Source organism: Anser brachyrhynchus (assembly GCF_964034855.1).
Source record: "Anser brachyrhynchus genome assembly, chromosome: 1".
Lineage (NCBI taxonomy): Eukaryota > Metazoa > Chordata > Aves > Anseriformes > Anatidae > Anser > Anser brachyrhynchus.
This window is the reverse complement of record NC_137694.1, coordinates 2,156,276-2,172,530: the sequence shown is the minus strand read 5'-3', so window position 1 is coordinate 2,172,530 and position 16,255 is coordinate 2,156,276. Positions and strand designations below refer to the sequence as shown.

General features: G+C 44.5%; 1 protein-coding gene across 3 annotated transcripts in view; it reads left to right on the top strand.

The window, feature by feature from the left end:
- EXOC4 (exocyst complex component 4) overlaps positions 1-16,255 on the top strand; it is a 380,649-nt gene that overhangs the window by 320,651 nt on the left and 43,743 nt on the right. For all 3 annotated transcript variants that reach the window (XM_080577978.1, XM_080577977.1, XM_080577979.1), the window contains one exon: positions 10,046-10,224. In XM_080577978.1, coding sequence (XP_080434104.1) covers positions 10,046-10,224 — 179 coding nt within the window. The remainder of the gene's footprint in view (positions 1-10,045; positions 10,225-16,255) is intronic.

The following is a 16,255-nucleotide window of genomic DNA, read 5'->3' as shown; positions in this document are numbered from 1 at the left end:
GAGTTTGAGATGTGTTTTTTTCCTTGAGTGGAGTAATAAAACTTAAGTCCACGTGCCTTTATGTGAAGGCACCAGCTTTGCTGAACTGAGAATTTCCTGCACGTTGCCTGTGTTTCGTTCTGCTGCTGGTAACAAGAAACCATTAGGGAAATGTGCTGTTTTGGAGATGTTTCTGGGCTGTGTTTGTCAGCGCCCGTTTCACAATGGATTGATAGCTAAACCATCCTGCAGCTCTTTATCCTTCAAGAGAAAGAAGAAAGTGGAGCTTCTGCTCTGATGCAAGAGGAACAGAAGAGAGGGAGGCCATGGGTCAGCAAGGAGGCTTCAGTGGCAGCGCCAGCGTACTGCTTTCCTGCACTTCTTGACTATTCCTGCTTGTTCAGGCGCAGCTCTTTGAAGAATCGTGCTTGTGAAACAAGTCAGGAAAGTGGCTGGGATTGGGGAAGGGATGAAAGGGTTGTTTTTCATTCAGGCAGATCCTCGTGGTGCTTGATGGTGCAACCCTGGTGACCCATGCAGTACAGAGAGCACCAGTCTGTGACCTAATAGTGGGGACAACTGACTGTACTGGGCAGGGATTCCCAGAGCTGGCGTTGTCACCGCAGCTGCCCTCTGCTTGAGCTGGGACCCTGTGGTGTTTCACCTCCATCCTGAGCCCAGCAGCTATTAAGGACGGCCAAGAGTTCACTGGTCTTGAAAAGCAGTGGTACTTCCGGAGGGGATTCGTGCAGAGGCAACTTTCTGTATCCGAACAAGATTGTTTCCACCTTTTCTTTTTAGGCAAGTGGAAGCCTGTACACGGGCAGATTGCCTTTCCTTGCACACTGTAAATCGCTTAGTCTTTGAATCATTGGCTCATCCTGAAGAAACGGGCCCTTTTTGTCATTCCAGCGAGTCAAAGAGCTTGTCTACACATCCCCATCACTATTCATTACATCCTTGATTGGCATTTGGCTATAAAACAGTAGGAGTAAGTGAAGCTGTTGAAAATTAAAGTCTAATTTGCCCAGATTGTCATTTTACTTATTCACTGACTGCAAGCACAATAACATAAAGATGATGCAGTCTAGAGAGAGGAACGACAAAAAGTACAAAATACATCTAGTCACAGAAATGCTTGCTTTTACTGCTGTGGGTACTGCAGTAGGTATGGCAATCAGCATCACCAGTGTTTTAAAAAGTCTTCAGTGACACTGGAAGAATCATAGAATCACAGAATCGTTTGCAAAGCCCTTGAGTTCTTTGTGTTTTTTCTTTTTTTGAGATGTGGAAATCTGGTCCCAACTTCCATCTTTGCCATCAGATTTCTCCTTTGTTTCTTGGCATGGAAGGGTGCTGAGATGCCCTCCTGGCTCCTTCTGTGATTTCTGAGCCATCAGCATGGGACACCAGAGCTCCCGTGGATACAGAGCTGGGTACCGCTGGCTGAGTGTAACCTGCTAGCATAAATACCTGGCCAGGCTAAATCGTATGGCCAAGCTCAGTCTGATGATAGCAGTGCCAGTATTTCGCTCCTAATGTGCATTTTATTCCAGTATTGTCATTTTACTATCCATTAATTGAAGTATTTTTTGCAATTGTATCAGAGATGTTAGAATAGAAAGCCCTATTAGGTCATCTACATTGAATTCCCTGAGAAAAGCTCCTGTACTCTGCCTTTTTTTTAGCCTAGATGTTAGAACAAAGATCTTTTCTCACTATCTGTTTGCACAGAGCATCATGTATTAAGCCCCAGTTCCTCAGAGTGCTGTTTGAATGCTCCTGTAGCATTAATTTAAATGATAATAATTGGTCTGGGCCAGTTTTAGCCATTGATGGTAAGCGACATGGCTTATAAACTTCTCCAAGAATCTGTGCATGGTTGAATAGGTCTCTCCTGAAAGCTTCAAAATAAAATTAATTGCTTGTCCAATTTTTTGTCATCTTCTTTCCACTTAAGCACACTTTTTTTCAGAGACTTGCTCCTAATACAAAGGAACAAGATTTCTTTGCCTCTGTTGCTTCTTTCTCTCCCTCTTGGCACCGCTGAAGAATTGGGAATAATTCTGCCTTAGCTATCACTGCCTGAAGGCTGCTGCGGAGCCAAAGGGAAATGGGTCTTTGCCCAATTAATATCTTGGTTAGGGTCATCTCTGTGATGAGAGAGCCTTTGAGAGTTCATTTTGTTCTCACTTGAGCCATCCAAGCTATTTAAAACACTGACACGTAGAAACCCACCTGCGTTCACCGACCCAGCTCCTCAGCTAGCAGGGACAGGACTAAGCATCGTTTTGCTGGAAAGAAAGGTTTAAGCTTGGTGAAACATGGGAGCATGTTCTGTCCGGACATAAAACAGGGCTGACGGCAAGGCTCAAACTACTCAGCAGCATCCCTTTACGAACGCTGCTGAATTAAATAGGTCTTGAAAGTTTGCCACTAGCTTTTGGATTGTGGCAGGAAGAGCCATCAGTGCACTGTTTTCTTTTCCTCCGCCTCCTCAGGTTTCCTGTAACTCATTTGTTTAATTAAAAGGAAGAATCCAAATGCAGTGCCTTTGCAAAAAAAAACACCCTCATGCATATCTGTGTTGACAGTGATTGATTCTGTTGTCTTAACCTGCCACTATCTCTTTTGCGAATAGATGTCAAAAGGCAGGGTAAGCTACTAGCAGAATCTCTCCATTAATATTCTGGTGTGGTTGGCCAGACAAAGGGACCTGATTGAGCATATTATAGTAGCTCAGAACTTGGCAAGGGGAGAAAGGAAAAGAAAAGTCATGCCTCTATTCGTATAATTAGTTTTTAAAGCTCTGAAGGCTATTTGGCACTGGGGCGAGTGTGAAATATGCTGCCCTTATCGCTTTATAAAGGTTAGCCTTCAGTTCATTACTGAATCAGATATGTTGGTGATAAAACCCAGAGATGTATCATTTCCAGGTTTGCCTTTGACGAAGGAAAGCAATGTAAAAAGAGCTTCAGATCTGGTCACACTTGAGTTATAGCAGAAATTCCTGGTTTCCAGTGCAGCTCTGCAGCCGAAGGGGTGGCAGGGGCTAAGGACACGTTGCACCCGACATGTCTGGGGAGCTGAGGAAGCTATGTTGGCAATTCATGGGGCAACACATCTGCCTGAAAACCCCGAGGTGGTCTGAACATCACCCCCCAATGCAGATTATTACGGTTGCAGATCAGAGATACCAGATCTGTGTTAGGAGGATTCCATTTCCTCTCACCTTTTGACTCCAGCAGGCTCCTGAATACCAAACCTGGGATCAGATTCTCAGGCTACAGCTGTTGTAGCAATTTAAAAACCCTATTCTCAGTGTCTCCATGTACCACAGGCCTTTTCTTTTTGCTGCTTCTGTTTTTCTAATGAGGATAACCCTGCCTGCAGAGTGCTCCAGCTGCCTGCTGCATCTCCCATTCACCTGCAGATGCTCATCCTCAGTCGCTCTGCACCAAAAGGAAGAGGTATATTCGAACAGGATACCTGTGCAAGAGCAGATCCTTCACCAAATTCTCCCATATGGCATCGGTCAGGACAGTTACACTATCCCTGCTTAATAGGATCTCTTCTCTTCCCTTGATTTAGGCAATGCTGTCCCCTGCCAGTACTTCCAGTGTAAAACTGGAGCCTGCTTGCAGATTTGGGACTACGTTGGAGATGTTTCACTGTTGGACAAGACAAAAATGTCAGGCTGAAGGATAAAAACAGGGATAGACTAAACGTCCCACCAGAAAGTGTGGCAGGAGCAAGAAACATACCCTCCAGTTTTGGGGCTGAAATCCTGAGTGTCGTGCAAGTTCATCAGCTGCTCCTATCACAGCTTGAATTGCTTCAACTGCTTCCAAAGGGGTAGACGTGCTTAAAGTTTTCCGTTACATAAATAAACAGTCTGCAAAACTGGGAATGAGTTGGGACAATTTGTTCTGGGCCTTCAAGTCCTTCCTTCGTGCAAAATCGGGAGCCACAATGACGGGAGCATGGAGTTCAGGTCCTAGCTTGGGGTAGGGTGTTCTCCCCTTCTTCCACCTCTCTGGCAGCCGGGAGGTACCAGTGAAGGTTTTAGTCAAAAGCTAAATCTTAGGTTGCTCCATCTGCTGTCTGGTGGGTGTTTTTTGTCACGTTAGATTTGGAGCTTTCCATTAATTTTATTGTCTTTTGATGCCTGAAGCCCTGGTGTTTCATGGATGGATGTTCCCTTTCTTTACCTCTTAGATTTCCTTCCCATTTTCAGTTGTGGCTTTCCTGTCTCTCTTTCCTTGTTCCTTTCTCTCTTTAAAATAAAAGGCCTCCCTCTCCAACTTCCCAGGCTCTATTTCTTGTATTTACAATACTTCTAAAGGGGGAAAGGATGGTCTTGGAAGATTGGCAGCAGACTCTGTCAACATTTTTCCTCCAGTGGGACAGTGAATCTGGGTGTGCTGTAGGTGTGAGTCATTTCCATTTGATGACAGTCTGCTCCTTTCTATGAAATGAGTTTCTAGATCTCTTCTTGGATCTTAAGAAAAACGTGTCTAAATGGCCTCATCATGAGCACAACTGATGCTAAATCCTGTTGCTGTCAAGAATTTCATGTGAGAGGCATAAAATAGAGTGAGCTCCTGGATCTTCACAGGGCACTTCTTATCTGAGAATTTCCCTCCTGCTTCCCTTTGTCTTATGAAGACAAAGAAGTTTGGGGGCATTTGGGCTGGGTTTGGGGTTTTTCATTAGTTTGAGGAGGGGGCAGTTGACGGTTATGTGTGTACTGGACCTGAATCCAGGAAGAATCTCCCAGCTTCAGATTGATTTATCCTACAGAGTTCAATATCTATTGAAAGGAGTGCAGCAGTGCTCAGCTCTGCCAAGGTCCCTTTCTGGGTACCCCTACACTGCGTGGCAGGGATGGAGAGGGAAGGCAGAGCAGGGACACGGAGCTTCAGCTCCTTCACAGAGCTTTAACACCAGCTCCTGCTTTAACAAGATTTAATATCGTTAAATCACATCATTAGAGCTACACAATATACTCCGAGACACTTCCCTGTCTGCTGTGATAAATTATATAATACAAACCTAACAAGACCAGAATATTCAAATAAATTTAAGCGAGACGATGGCGCGTGATGTTACAGCTTAAAATTGTCAATTAGCGCTGTCTGCTTTTCGGCGGTGTTGCGACCTCTCAGCAGAGATTTGGAGCTGCCTGGGAGTGCTGGCGCCGATCGCGCTGGTCCCTAATAGAGATGCACAAATTGTTGTTGAGGCTCTGCAAATCCCGGTGAACCTCAAATCTGGGTCGTTTTTAGGCTGGGCTAGATCTTCAGTCCTTTAAAACTGAGTACCTTAGGTTGGCAGCGTGAATTTATATCCACTGAGGATGCTCTGCAGCATCTTTTCATCACGGCTGCAATGCTGTTTGGATGCGCTGCGAAAAAAATGTCCTCATGTGCTGAATTTTTAAAATATCTTCAGGTGCCGAACCTTTGAAACGAGTGAAACCACAGCTTCTGTAGAAATGCGGCTGGGCCGGGTTTTATTGTTCTTGCGGCAGCGAATCATTTCCGAGGGTTTCCTTTTGCAGGAAAAGCCCACGTGGGTTATTTGTTTTGGTACTCGCACAATTTCTTGATGACTGTTGAACAAATTCTGGTGCGAGATGAAGAAACAAACCACTTTTTTTTTTCTCTCTTTCTTTATAAATAAGAACATAATAGGAATTTCTTTGATTTGGTTCAGGGGAAATCTGTCTGCCTGTGTAGTTACTATCTACAGTTTTTGAGCGCAGTCCCCAAGCTGACTCAATGGCTAAAATGCAGGGATAGAAAACAAATTATCTTTGTCCTGTTCTCAGTTCAACAGATAATTTTAGGATATTTCCTGTACAGGCACAGCTCTGCCTGCTGCTTTCTGCTGTGGTTTAAATCCATTTTGTTGCTTCTCCTCTACGAGCATCTGATGCTCAATGGAAAGGATCCCTCTGAGGTCTGTGGTCCGGAGGGTTTGAGAGAGGACAGGAGGTCCTCATCAGGTCAGTGTGTTCCTGGGGGGACTCCCAGGGGGTTCTCTTGGTGTCCCCCCTCCTCCTGCAGCTCCACGCTCCCTCCCAGTGAGCTGTTTCCTTGGCCTTATTTGCAGAAGGGATAATTGAAGCTAATTTCTTGGCAGAGAAAAAGGAGAGGAGCAGTAAGTGAACGTAAAGCTGCTGCCAAGGGTACACCAGAGACCTCCTTCCTCATTCTGCAGTATTGATGCGGACATTTGGCTGCTTTTCAGCCCTGCTCTGGCACGGGCAGAGCGCCTTAAAAGTAGCCCAGGTCATCCCCATTTATCACATATGCTCTTCCCTGGCCTTTTTTCCCTAGTGTACGAGTTTCCCGTCCTCCCATGTATAGGCTGAAATAGAGATGAGGGGAAGTCTCATCTACTGTCATCAGTCCCTGTGTTTCCAGTCAGTTTAGCTCAATAGGCTGTTTAATTTTATCAACAACTCATCCCGTAAATGCATCACCCGTGCTCCTGCTTTCTGGAGGAGAGGAGGGGGAAACCAGTCTGTCTGCAGAAGACTCCTCTTGGAAACCAGGACCCCGACTTCTCCCCATCCCTGCTGGTACCAAGGATGCTCTGTGCATCCCAGACAGTATCCACGGGAACAGAATGGATCTAGTGCTGATACATTGCTGGTCACGGTATTGGAAAAAAATATGTATAAATGGATGGCTTAACAAAGGGAAGCAAAGTGAAGTACTTTGTTAATCCAAGGACGTAGCTGGCGCAGCTGGCCTTGTCTGACAAAGCAGAGAGTTAAGAGTGAACCCTATTGAAGCACGTATAAATCCCATGGGAACTGAGACCAAAAGGCGATGATGAAGTGTTGTGGCACCAGCATCAAATACAGTTATAACGAAGAGTGAGCTCCGACAAAGGAGCAGCTGGACAGTGAAGAAATATACTTGAATTTTCTTTGTTCACGGTGTAGCTGATATGTAATATTAACCAATTAACCAATATTAACCTTGAGCATCGCTATATACATACCTGAATTACCTGCAGGAGAGCGGAGCCTTGCCTTTTGTTCCAGTTCTATAAAACACTCCATCGTGAACCACTCGGTTGTGTGGTTTTCTTGCTTTCTAAAATATGTTATCTCCACAGCTCGATATTTCATCCTTGAGTGCTCAACAAAATCTGAAGGATTTTTTTTGTCTTTTGGAAAGCTTTGGCAAAATCCAAAGGAAACTTTGTAGTTAAGGTAGGATGGGATCTGGGTTTTCAAAACCATGGTATTTCAAACCAAAGGTACCCACTGAACCGTCAAAAACTTGTAAATTATATGCGTGAAGTGGTTACAGATGAGTTCATGCACTCTGGTCCTGTCTTAGATAGACACAGGTATAAAAGCAACCAGAAAAGTAAGAAGTATGGCTGAAAAACCGTACGGGAATCAAAGGTCTGAAGATGCTATTCTAATATACAGAGTTAAGGTTGGACATTCAGATGATTTGTTTTTTCATATCCTTACCGTTAAATGTTTAGCCTTGCAAATTTAATAAAGAAACACATGTAGTGAGTAGTCGCTCAAGCATGCGCCCGGAATAGCAACAGTTTGCTTCAGGGAGGCGCTTGCTAACAGCAGGCTTCAAGTTAAATTATTGCAATTCACGAGAACCCTTTAAAGTCATCGTTTGGAAGAGAGTTACTTGCTGAAGGTTGTCCCTAGTTTAGATGGTCGTGTGAAAGAGGGCGTTGAGGTTTCTGCAGTCAAGGATATGTATTAAATAAAAAAAAAAAAAATACGTTTGCTGTCCTTTTGGCACAAACTTTAGTTGTTGTTTGAGAGTGTCAGAATTGCATTTGTCGCAACAGCGTTTTAGAGTATAGCTTTCTGTAGAAAAAGTGATTTGTATGGGAGTTAAAATAGGAAATACGCCCTGCTTTGTGTTATATAGATTGCAGCCTGACGGAAAGCACTGTATTATTCATGCACAGGCATCCATCCAAAGCAGTGCCAAAACCTTTCTCTTGGCGTGTGGGAAGGCAGCAGAGCCATCCCTGTGCTCCAACCCAACTTGTAATCGCGGCTGTGGGCAGCGGCACGCTCGTGACTCCGCATTTCACAGCTCTCAGATGGTGACTCACAAACAAGTGCTTTCTCTGCTGCATTTTGTATTGGAAAGCCATGTTAACGAAGGTAGAAATCCACCAAATGTTTCATTTCTTAACTTTTTGGAGTGATTAAGACAGTTGCCAGTGGGATTTGACAGTGGAAATCAAGAGGAGTGGTTCAGTTTGGGTGGGAAAAGCGTATCTTTGACGTGTCTTCTACTCCCCAGGAGAAGAAGAGAATATCTGGGTGTCTGTAGGTGGGTAGAGCTAAGTGAGCTGTCTTGTGGCCACTGCAGAAGCCAGTAACATGTTTTGTTTGAATGAATGATCACACATTACAGAAGAATAAATGCTCAAGCCTGGCTATGAGCTTGGCCATTCAGTTCAGCCTTGGGTTGGGCTTCACAGGAGTCGCTCAGGCTGTCCTTGCCTGTAGCCTCTTATTAATATCTTACAAATGCCCAGGAAGGGAAGCTTGCTAAGGCCTTTCCTGAAGTGCAGAAAGGATTTAAGCTATTTCCAGTAGCCAGAACAGATCAAAACTAACCCCAGCTAATGGAGAGGGAGGCCAGCTGAACTGCCACTGCCCTATTCCATGGAGCTGGAGATGCTCCTGTGGCTGAGCTTCAAACACAACCACGAGGTAAGGTTGTTCCTCTCAAACCATGGCACCCAGGATACAGCCTAAGGCAACATAGTTTGTATTGTCAAGACGAAGAAAATCCTCAAAGAGAATTTTTTTTAATGAAAACTATTTTTTTTGCCTTTCATGAATTCCATTGAGCAATTTAAAACCATTTCAGTGTTGTTCTTTTTTTTTTTTTTTCTCAAGTGACAGTGAAGTCCCACAAATCTAGCGAGATGCTGGCAATAAAGCTGCTTAGATAGTATGTAAAACGCCACTGATGGGATTATTTTGCTGCAGTTCGTTGCAGTTATTATGCTCAGCAGCATGATTCCTCATTGTAAGTTCATAAAAGAGCTAATGACAGGAAGTGGAGGTTTGCAAAGTTGAATGAAAGTGGAATGCAAATGCGTAACAAAAAGAGCAACTAATGACGGGAACAGTGTACCGAGGACTATGGTAAATGTGCCGTCACTTGGAGTCTTTCAATAAAATGCACTTGGCTTCATCCAGGAGTTATTGTAATTAGACATAGGGACCGTTGGGTGATTTTCTCTCTCCTAACGGTATTCAAAAACTCATCCTACCTACCTACCATCTCCTACCTGCAAAAGCGTTGGGGGTATTTGCCATGCAAAGAGTTTACCAAACCAGTTCTTCGTGGACATGAGTATTGGGAAAGTTAAATCTCAATGCAAACGATGGAGTGTGAGACTGGAGGGAGCGTTTACATACCTTGAAAGAGATTTTTCATTTTTATGGGGTAAGCACGTTTGTCTTGGTCATCATTTCTCAGCAGGTGCTATCTATAAGCGAAATAATGCACGGGCTAATGTTCAAAATCATTTGTTTGTCTGTTTGTTGTGATAAGCCCTCAAGTTTCACGTGAGATTTCTTTTGATGTATGTATGAACAAAATTGCTTCAGCGATTGAAAGAGATGATTTACAAGGAAAGATTAAAAGTACTGCATATTTGTACATACCCCAAAGAGACACGGAAAGCAGCTGCATGCCTGGGAAGGGTGTAAATGGTGGGGGAAAGGGCTGTGGGGATTGACTGGGATCAGGTGAAATGAAATGAAATTTCATGAATTTTTTCAAATGAATTTTTTCAATGAAATGAAATGCTGAGATTGGAAATGCAGGGGGAACGATAGAAAAAAATCCCTGAGATGGTCGTGTCATGAACTGCAGCATATTTTATTCACTTTGATGAGACTTTCAAAACTCCACGAGACAACCGTCTCGAGATCCTGCCCTGGAGCAGTTCTGCTCTGGGTGGTTTGACCGTCTCCATCTTCCCCTTGCTGGCCCTGTGCTCTGTTTCTGAGGCTGGCTTCGTTTCTGCATTTCAGGGCTGCTTTCGGCAAAGAGTCGGAAGTTCTCATCGGCAACCTGGGAGATAAGCTCATCCCCCAACAGGAGATCCTGCGGGACGTCAGCGACCTGAAGGCCTTGGCCAACATGCACGAGAGCCTGGAGTGGTTAGCAGGTCGCACCAAGGCAGCCTTCTCCAGCCTCTCAGCCACCCAGAGTAAGTAGCTCCCGTAGGACGACCACTGTAGAGATGGAAACCAATATAATTATGCAATTTGAGCAGGCGTGGGCTTTTCTTCTTGATTTCAAAGGGCTTATGTCAGAGGAGAGCAGAAAGCAAAGCAGCTCCATCTCTTTCTTCCTAGCGAACACCGTGGTGTGACATCTGCTCGGGCTGTGGTGGGGGGCACGGTGCGACGGTGCCAAGGGCATCACTTCCAGCAGAAGCTCTGCTGGGTCTTTCAAGGCTCAGGCTTTTCAGTAGTCCCTGCTAATGACACTCCACAGGAGCAGGTATCCGTGCTGAGACAGGTTTCGCTTTCTTTAAAGCGTTGCTCGATCACTGAATATTTAAAAATATAGGTATTATAAATTCAGTAGAGAAACTGAGCAGCTCTTAATGAGGAATGCCCTAACGTGCATGTCACTGGGGCACTGATGCTCAGCCTGCAGAGGCAGCCCTTGGTGAACCGAGGTGCAAGGAGGGCAGAGAAGGGAGAGCCTGGAGACACCGCTTCTGCTCCTGGCTGTCAGGGATCACCCGCACTACCTTTGTGAGATCGTTTCACTTCTCTGTGCTTCAGCTTTCACGCCTCTCCCCTGAGAATAGTGATTTTTTTCTGTCTGGAAAGTGCTAGAGACGTGATTAGTGTTGCTTCTCCTTTTATCACCGTCATTGGTGTTGTCTGCCCAGGGTCACGTTCAAAGGAGGGCTGTGGCTGTGCCCCAGAAGCAGAGCTTGGCACAAACAGCCCACAGCTCCTCTGCTGCCTGACGGAAGCCGTTCTACTAAAACATATTAAGCTGTTTTAATCACACAAAATGTTTTTTTTTTTAAGAATAATACGCTGCTTGCAACATGGCAGGGCTGCTGTTTGCACCTCGCCGGGTGCCTCAATGCAGTGGATGTCAACAGACCAGAACGCGCCGTGTACCAAAGGTGGTGTCTTTGACCTGCCGGCTGCCTCTGTCACGTTGCGTAGCAGCAGCAAGGCAGTCCACGGCATGCAGCTAAGTGTGATTATTGCTCTTCTCCATCGTTTAAAATCAGTGGCTCATCAGCCCTCCAGCAGTGCACTCTCCCAGCTGTGCTCCAATTGCTTACAACAGGCTTAGATAAGAGAAAGATACCAATACCATGCCAATACCACATCCTTTTGTTCTTACCACTTTCAGAAAGTTTTGCTTATGTGGTAAGCAACAGGTGCTGTAAAGAATTAGGCAATGCACATGTAAATGTGTGACACCTCCTTACATCTCTTAGCACCTCTGCTGTTATTAACTCGCAGGGATTCGCCTTCAGCTCAGCTGGCACGGAGCTGAGCTCTTTGTAGGGCCAGGGGTTTGCACCTTACCAGCCTACCTCGACGTTCCCAGTAGTTGTCCTGCATCTGAGGCTGACCCCAGCGAGGTTGCCGTGCATTTTTATAGCCCTTTGTATTTCCCTAGATCCCTGTAATACAACGTGGTGCATTTTGCTAATATCAAGCAGCCTGTGACGGCCCTGAGTTATATGATGCGCATCTCTGTGGTTGTATGTAGCACTAGGTTGTAGACGAGGGGCAGAGGAGAAGCAAAGCGTTACATAAAGAGACCCAAACAGCTCAGCAAGGCACCAGGACACATGGAGACATGGTGAGGATACCTGGCATTTCGGCAGTTGGTAGGGGGAAGGTCTGCACAGAGCAGCAGGACTGGGAGCAGCCACATCTTCCGAGCTTCTGGGTGAACTTTGCATCAAAAAATCACTTCTGCCCTGTTTTCTGGGGAAGTGACGGGGGAAATTTGGTGGTGCTAAACTGGAAAAATCTTAGTGTTACATCTCGGTTAAAATAGTTGCCCCTTGACAGCACAGCTTCTCTGTAACAGTGTTGGGCTTTATTTGACTGTCTAGGAGACCATCATCATCTGGGTGAGTGACAGTCCTTCCTATGGCTTATATCTGCTCTAGAGCGGGACCTCTGAAATCTTTGCTCCAATTGTCCCTGATCCGTTGGTTGGGCTCCAGTAGGATAATTAAGATTATACAATCAGCGAACAATTAAAGATGTAAAATGCCATGGGTAGCTTTAATATTTCTATAACCCATACTCTGAGTTCTGGAGGATACCTGAGTGACAAGAACTGCTGGGCTCTCGCGGTGTGTACTTTACAAGATTAAAATTTTAAAATAGAAAATAAAAGAAAAAAGAAAGCAAAACCCAGTGGAAAATGCTATTAAAATTCAATAGGCAAATACTTATTCCCAGAACTTTAGTAACCAGAGGAGTTTTGGGGGCTGAGGAGTTACGCTCTAACAGTCAAAGTTGTTAGAAATAAAAACATCATTCATAATTTCAGTTCTAGTTGAAACTCAATTTTTTTTAAAAATCAATGTTTTCCAAACATAAAAGGGCATGAGCATGACTTTCAAGCTTCTGAGAGGACGTTACATGCAGCAGTGAATAAAAATAAAAGTATAAAGTGTAATACTTTACTTGTCAGCATCCTCCTGACAATAAAAATTCATCTTCCTTTGTAATAACTTCATACCAATGCGCTAAAATGGCTGTACACAAATGCCAGGAATATCTGAAACAAGAGGAAGAAGGAGCTGTGTTAGAAAATGATAGAGGCTGTTGACCTCCTGGTTATAAATGAAACCTGGTGGAGTATTTCTCGTAAATGAAACGTCAATAGAGCTGACTGCAGTCTATGTGGGAGAAGTAAAAAGTGATGCTGTGGGGCAGAGGTGGTGGTGGAAGTCAGATGTATTTACAAACCCAGCCAGCTCCAGTGATATACAGGGGAGTGCGATTCTTTGGCGGAAGCATATAAAGAATAAAGAACAGAGGAAAAATGAGATTTTTTCTTTCCGTCCCACCTGGACTGAGCAGGAGGAGGAAAAAGGAAAACCAGCTATTGTTTCCAAGATTCATACAATGTTAATGCCGTAACGCTCGGCTGTCATACGAGTTACTCTGTTCTTTTCTGGGTTGGTTTGATCATCTGAATTTCTGAGAATCTGATTGCTGCAAGAAACAGCATATTAATGAGAGTGAGGGGAAAGGGAGGGAGGGAGTGAAATAAAACGACCAAAAGTAAAGGTAAATGAAGGAGTTTTCTGCCACTTGCTGAAGCTCACCAAATTCAGACTGGGGTTGCCGTAAGTGGAGCCAGCATCATCATTTCAGCATTGGTAGCTTGACTTTAAGATATGCCCACGTGAAACCCAAGTATTCCAGTTCAACGCAACTGGAATCCGCGGTTCGTTATATCCAAGTCGACAGGCCGTTAGTCACCTGCAAAGTCTTTTCTGTCCCAACAATTTGAGGTTAAATCTCAGCCCCACTCAAGGCATCATCAAAGCCCTCAGTGAGTGACCAGGACCAGGATTTTTGGTGCATTGCCAGAAAAACCGTAATCCCCAACAAGTCCATGACATGGTGGTAGCGGCCCCGATTTCCTTCCTTGTAGAAAGCTGGTAGCTTTCCCAGCAAGGCTTCCTTGGCAATTTATGGACATAGCTGCAAGTATTCAGAAAGCACGAGGCAGAGCTGGTCGGGTGTGGAAGTGTTTGGGGAAATCCTAAAAAGGATGCTATACATCTGTGGCTTTTCGGTTAGGCTGTCAAAGACCCCTTACTACAGATAAAAATTCAATAACCTTTCGCTGTGGATGTGCCACAATTATCACTCATTTAAAAACAGTCTTGCTAATAGAGTGTTTTATCATGCTGGGCAGTCTCTGCATTCTTCATTATTTAGTGTTTGCTAAGCTGATGGCTCTTCCATTGCTCTTCCCTTATCTGCACTGCTTCAGAATTGGATTTTATATTTTCTGAGCCAGTCAGATATGACAAAGTCATTTTCTTTTTCTCTTGTCTTTTGAGGGAATACAAACTTCTTTTTTAACAATAACAATTTAAGGAATAAAGTTGCTGGAAGTGGATGAATTTAACTGAGGAAGTCATGTCAATTTTGAACAGGTTTTATGTGAAAATGGAAGTCAGGTTTCCTCCCCACTTCCTCTCCTGCTTCTCTGCCTTGTCCCAGGCAGATACAACAAACCCTCAGCCTTTTCTCTTCGGGGAGCCTCAGCCTTCTGAAGCCCTGTGAATATTTTACAAAGAGCGAATTATTATGCATGATGAAGAAGTTGGGCCAGTCTTTACATTTTTAAGATGGTTGCCTGCTGTGTGCAGGTAGGAAGATGAAAGATTAGCCATTAGCCAGCGAAGCTGCAGCTATCCTTTTACATTCAGCTGGCTCTTGGCATCTTGTGACTTCAGATGGCTGTAGTCAGCAGTTACCGACCGGCTGCCTTAAATACTGGGTTTAAGATGACTTTTTTCCCAAGCTTACATGAAACAAGATCATCTTTCTCTTCTAGATGGTTTATTGGAAGTAAAGTTTTTGTACATGTACAACGTGCCTGCATATACTTACAGATAAGCAGATATTCTTGCATCCACCCAAAGGTTGGTCAGTATATTGTGTTCAATTTCTGTGTGTGGTTTCTGTTTCTGATCCTTAATGAATAATATTTTTAATGCAATTTTAGTACCTTAACAGTTTTAGCTAGAAAAACAGGACTCCAGCAGTAGTCTCAAGAAAGACATCTCCTGTCCCATCATGTCCTTATCTACAAACTAAGTCTCTTTAGAAATGGATCCTGTGGCTCCGTGTTCATTCAAAATAGCTAAGTCCAGCAAAGAGCACAACAAGAGGAAAAGCTGGGTCAGGAATGTGTTGAAATCAAGGCAGAAATGGGAAAAAAAAAAAAAAGTCTTGAGTGTTCTTATTCTGTGATGTTTGTTGCTTTTTTTAGCATCCCAGGTCCTGGATTTATGCAATTAAGTGAGAATCTTGCTGTATTTGAAAACCACATACATGCATGCACATTTATCCTTTTTCTTAGCAAAAAGCTTCAAAAGCATGAGGGGCTCAACACATACTGTTTTTAACACCGAATCTAACCCAGTGATTACTTGGATTGTTGTCAAAGCTCCTGGTTTTCAATACCAGCTCCTCTTTGTCTCCTGTTGCCCTTCAGAAGTTGGCACAGAAGCAAAGCTTCCTTAAAAAGCAAAGATTCAAAATCTTCTGCACAACCCTGGCTTCAGATAGACTTCAGGCTGACCATTAGTCTACAGTGGCAGAAAGTAGAAAGTGAACACTAAATAAATCGAGGGCAAACGTGAGTACAAATTCGGAATTAACGCCGGCAGCCCGTCTGTGGGGGAAGCACCCCGGTGCTAGGGGGGATGCACGGGAGACCTCTGAGAGCTGGCTCCATCACCGGGACATCCTAACCCTGCTGCTGTCCGCAGAGCTGAGCCACGGCAAAGCCAACAGGGCGAAGTCGTTTCTTCCCAGACGTAAATTGCAATTGTTCGCCGGCAGAGCCAGCTCTCCGCTGGGGCAATTTGCATTAGACACGGAGCTAATTACTCTGTTTGGTTAAGCCAGCTGCACACGGGTTTAATGAGAGATAGGGAAATGCCACGCTCCCTTTCCGGATGGGGTTTGCACAGGCAGTCGGAATGACGCGGCATTGCAATTCTCCCCCCCAGTTTTACACAAACTGCATTTGAAGGGATGGAGATTCACAGCTCCGGGCAGGATGCTGCCTCCCACCTCCCACCCAGCCCCTCTGCCATAAGCCGCACCCCATGACAGCGAAAGCAGTGTTTAAGTGACGTCAATACGTCAAAGTGATGCACATGCCAATATGCAGATTGGTAGATAAATGTCTCCTGTTCCTCCTGAGGAAATCCTTTCCCGTAATCCCGTAATCCTTTCCCACTGGATTCTTTTTTTTTTTTTTTTTTTTTACATCCACCTGAGTAATTGAAATTGTGCCTTACAACGTACAGAAAGGTCACGTGGAGTTTGTTACTGCTTTATTCAGTTTTCCTGCAGTTCCCACTGCCGCATTGCACTGTCATCCCCTGGTTTCCAAACTCTAGGCTTCAGTTTCCTATGGGTTTATGAGCCAGCTGGATTCAGTAGCAGAAATGCTTAGAAGTGAAATCTCAACAAGGACAT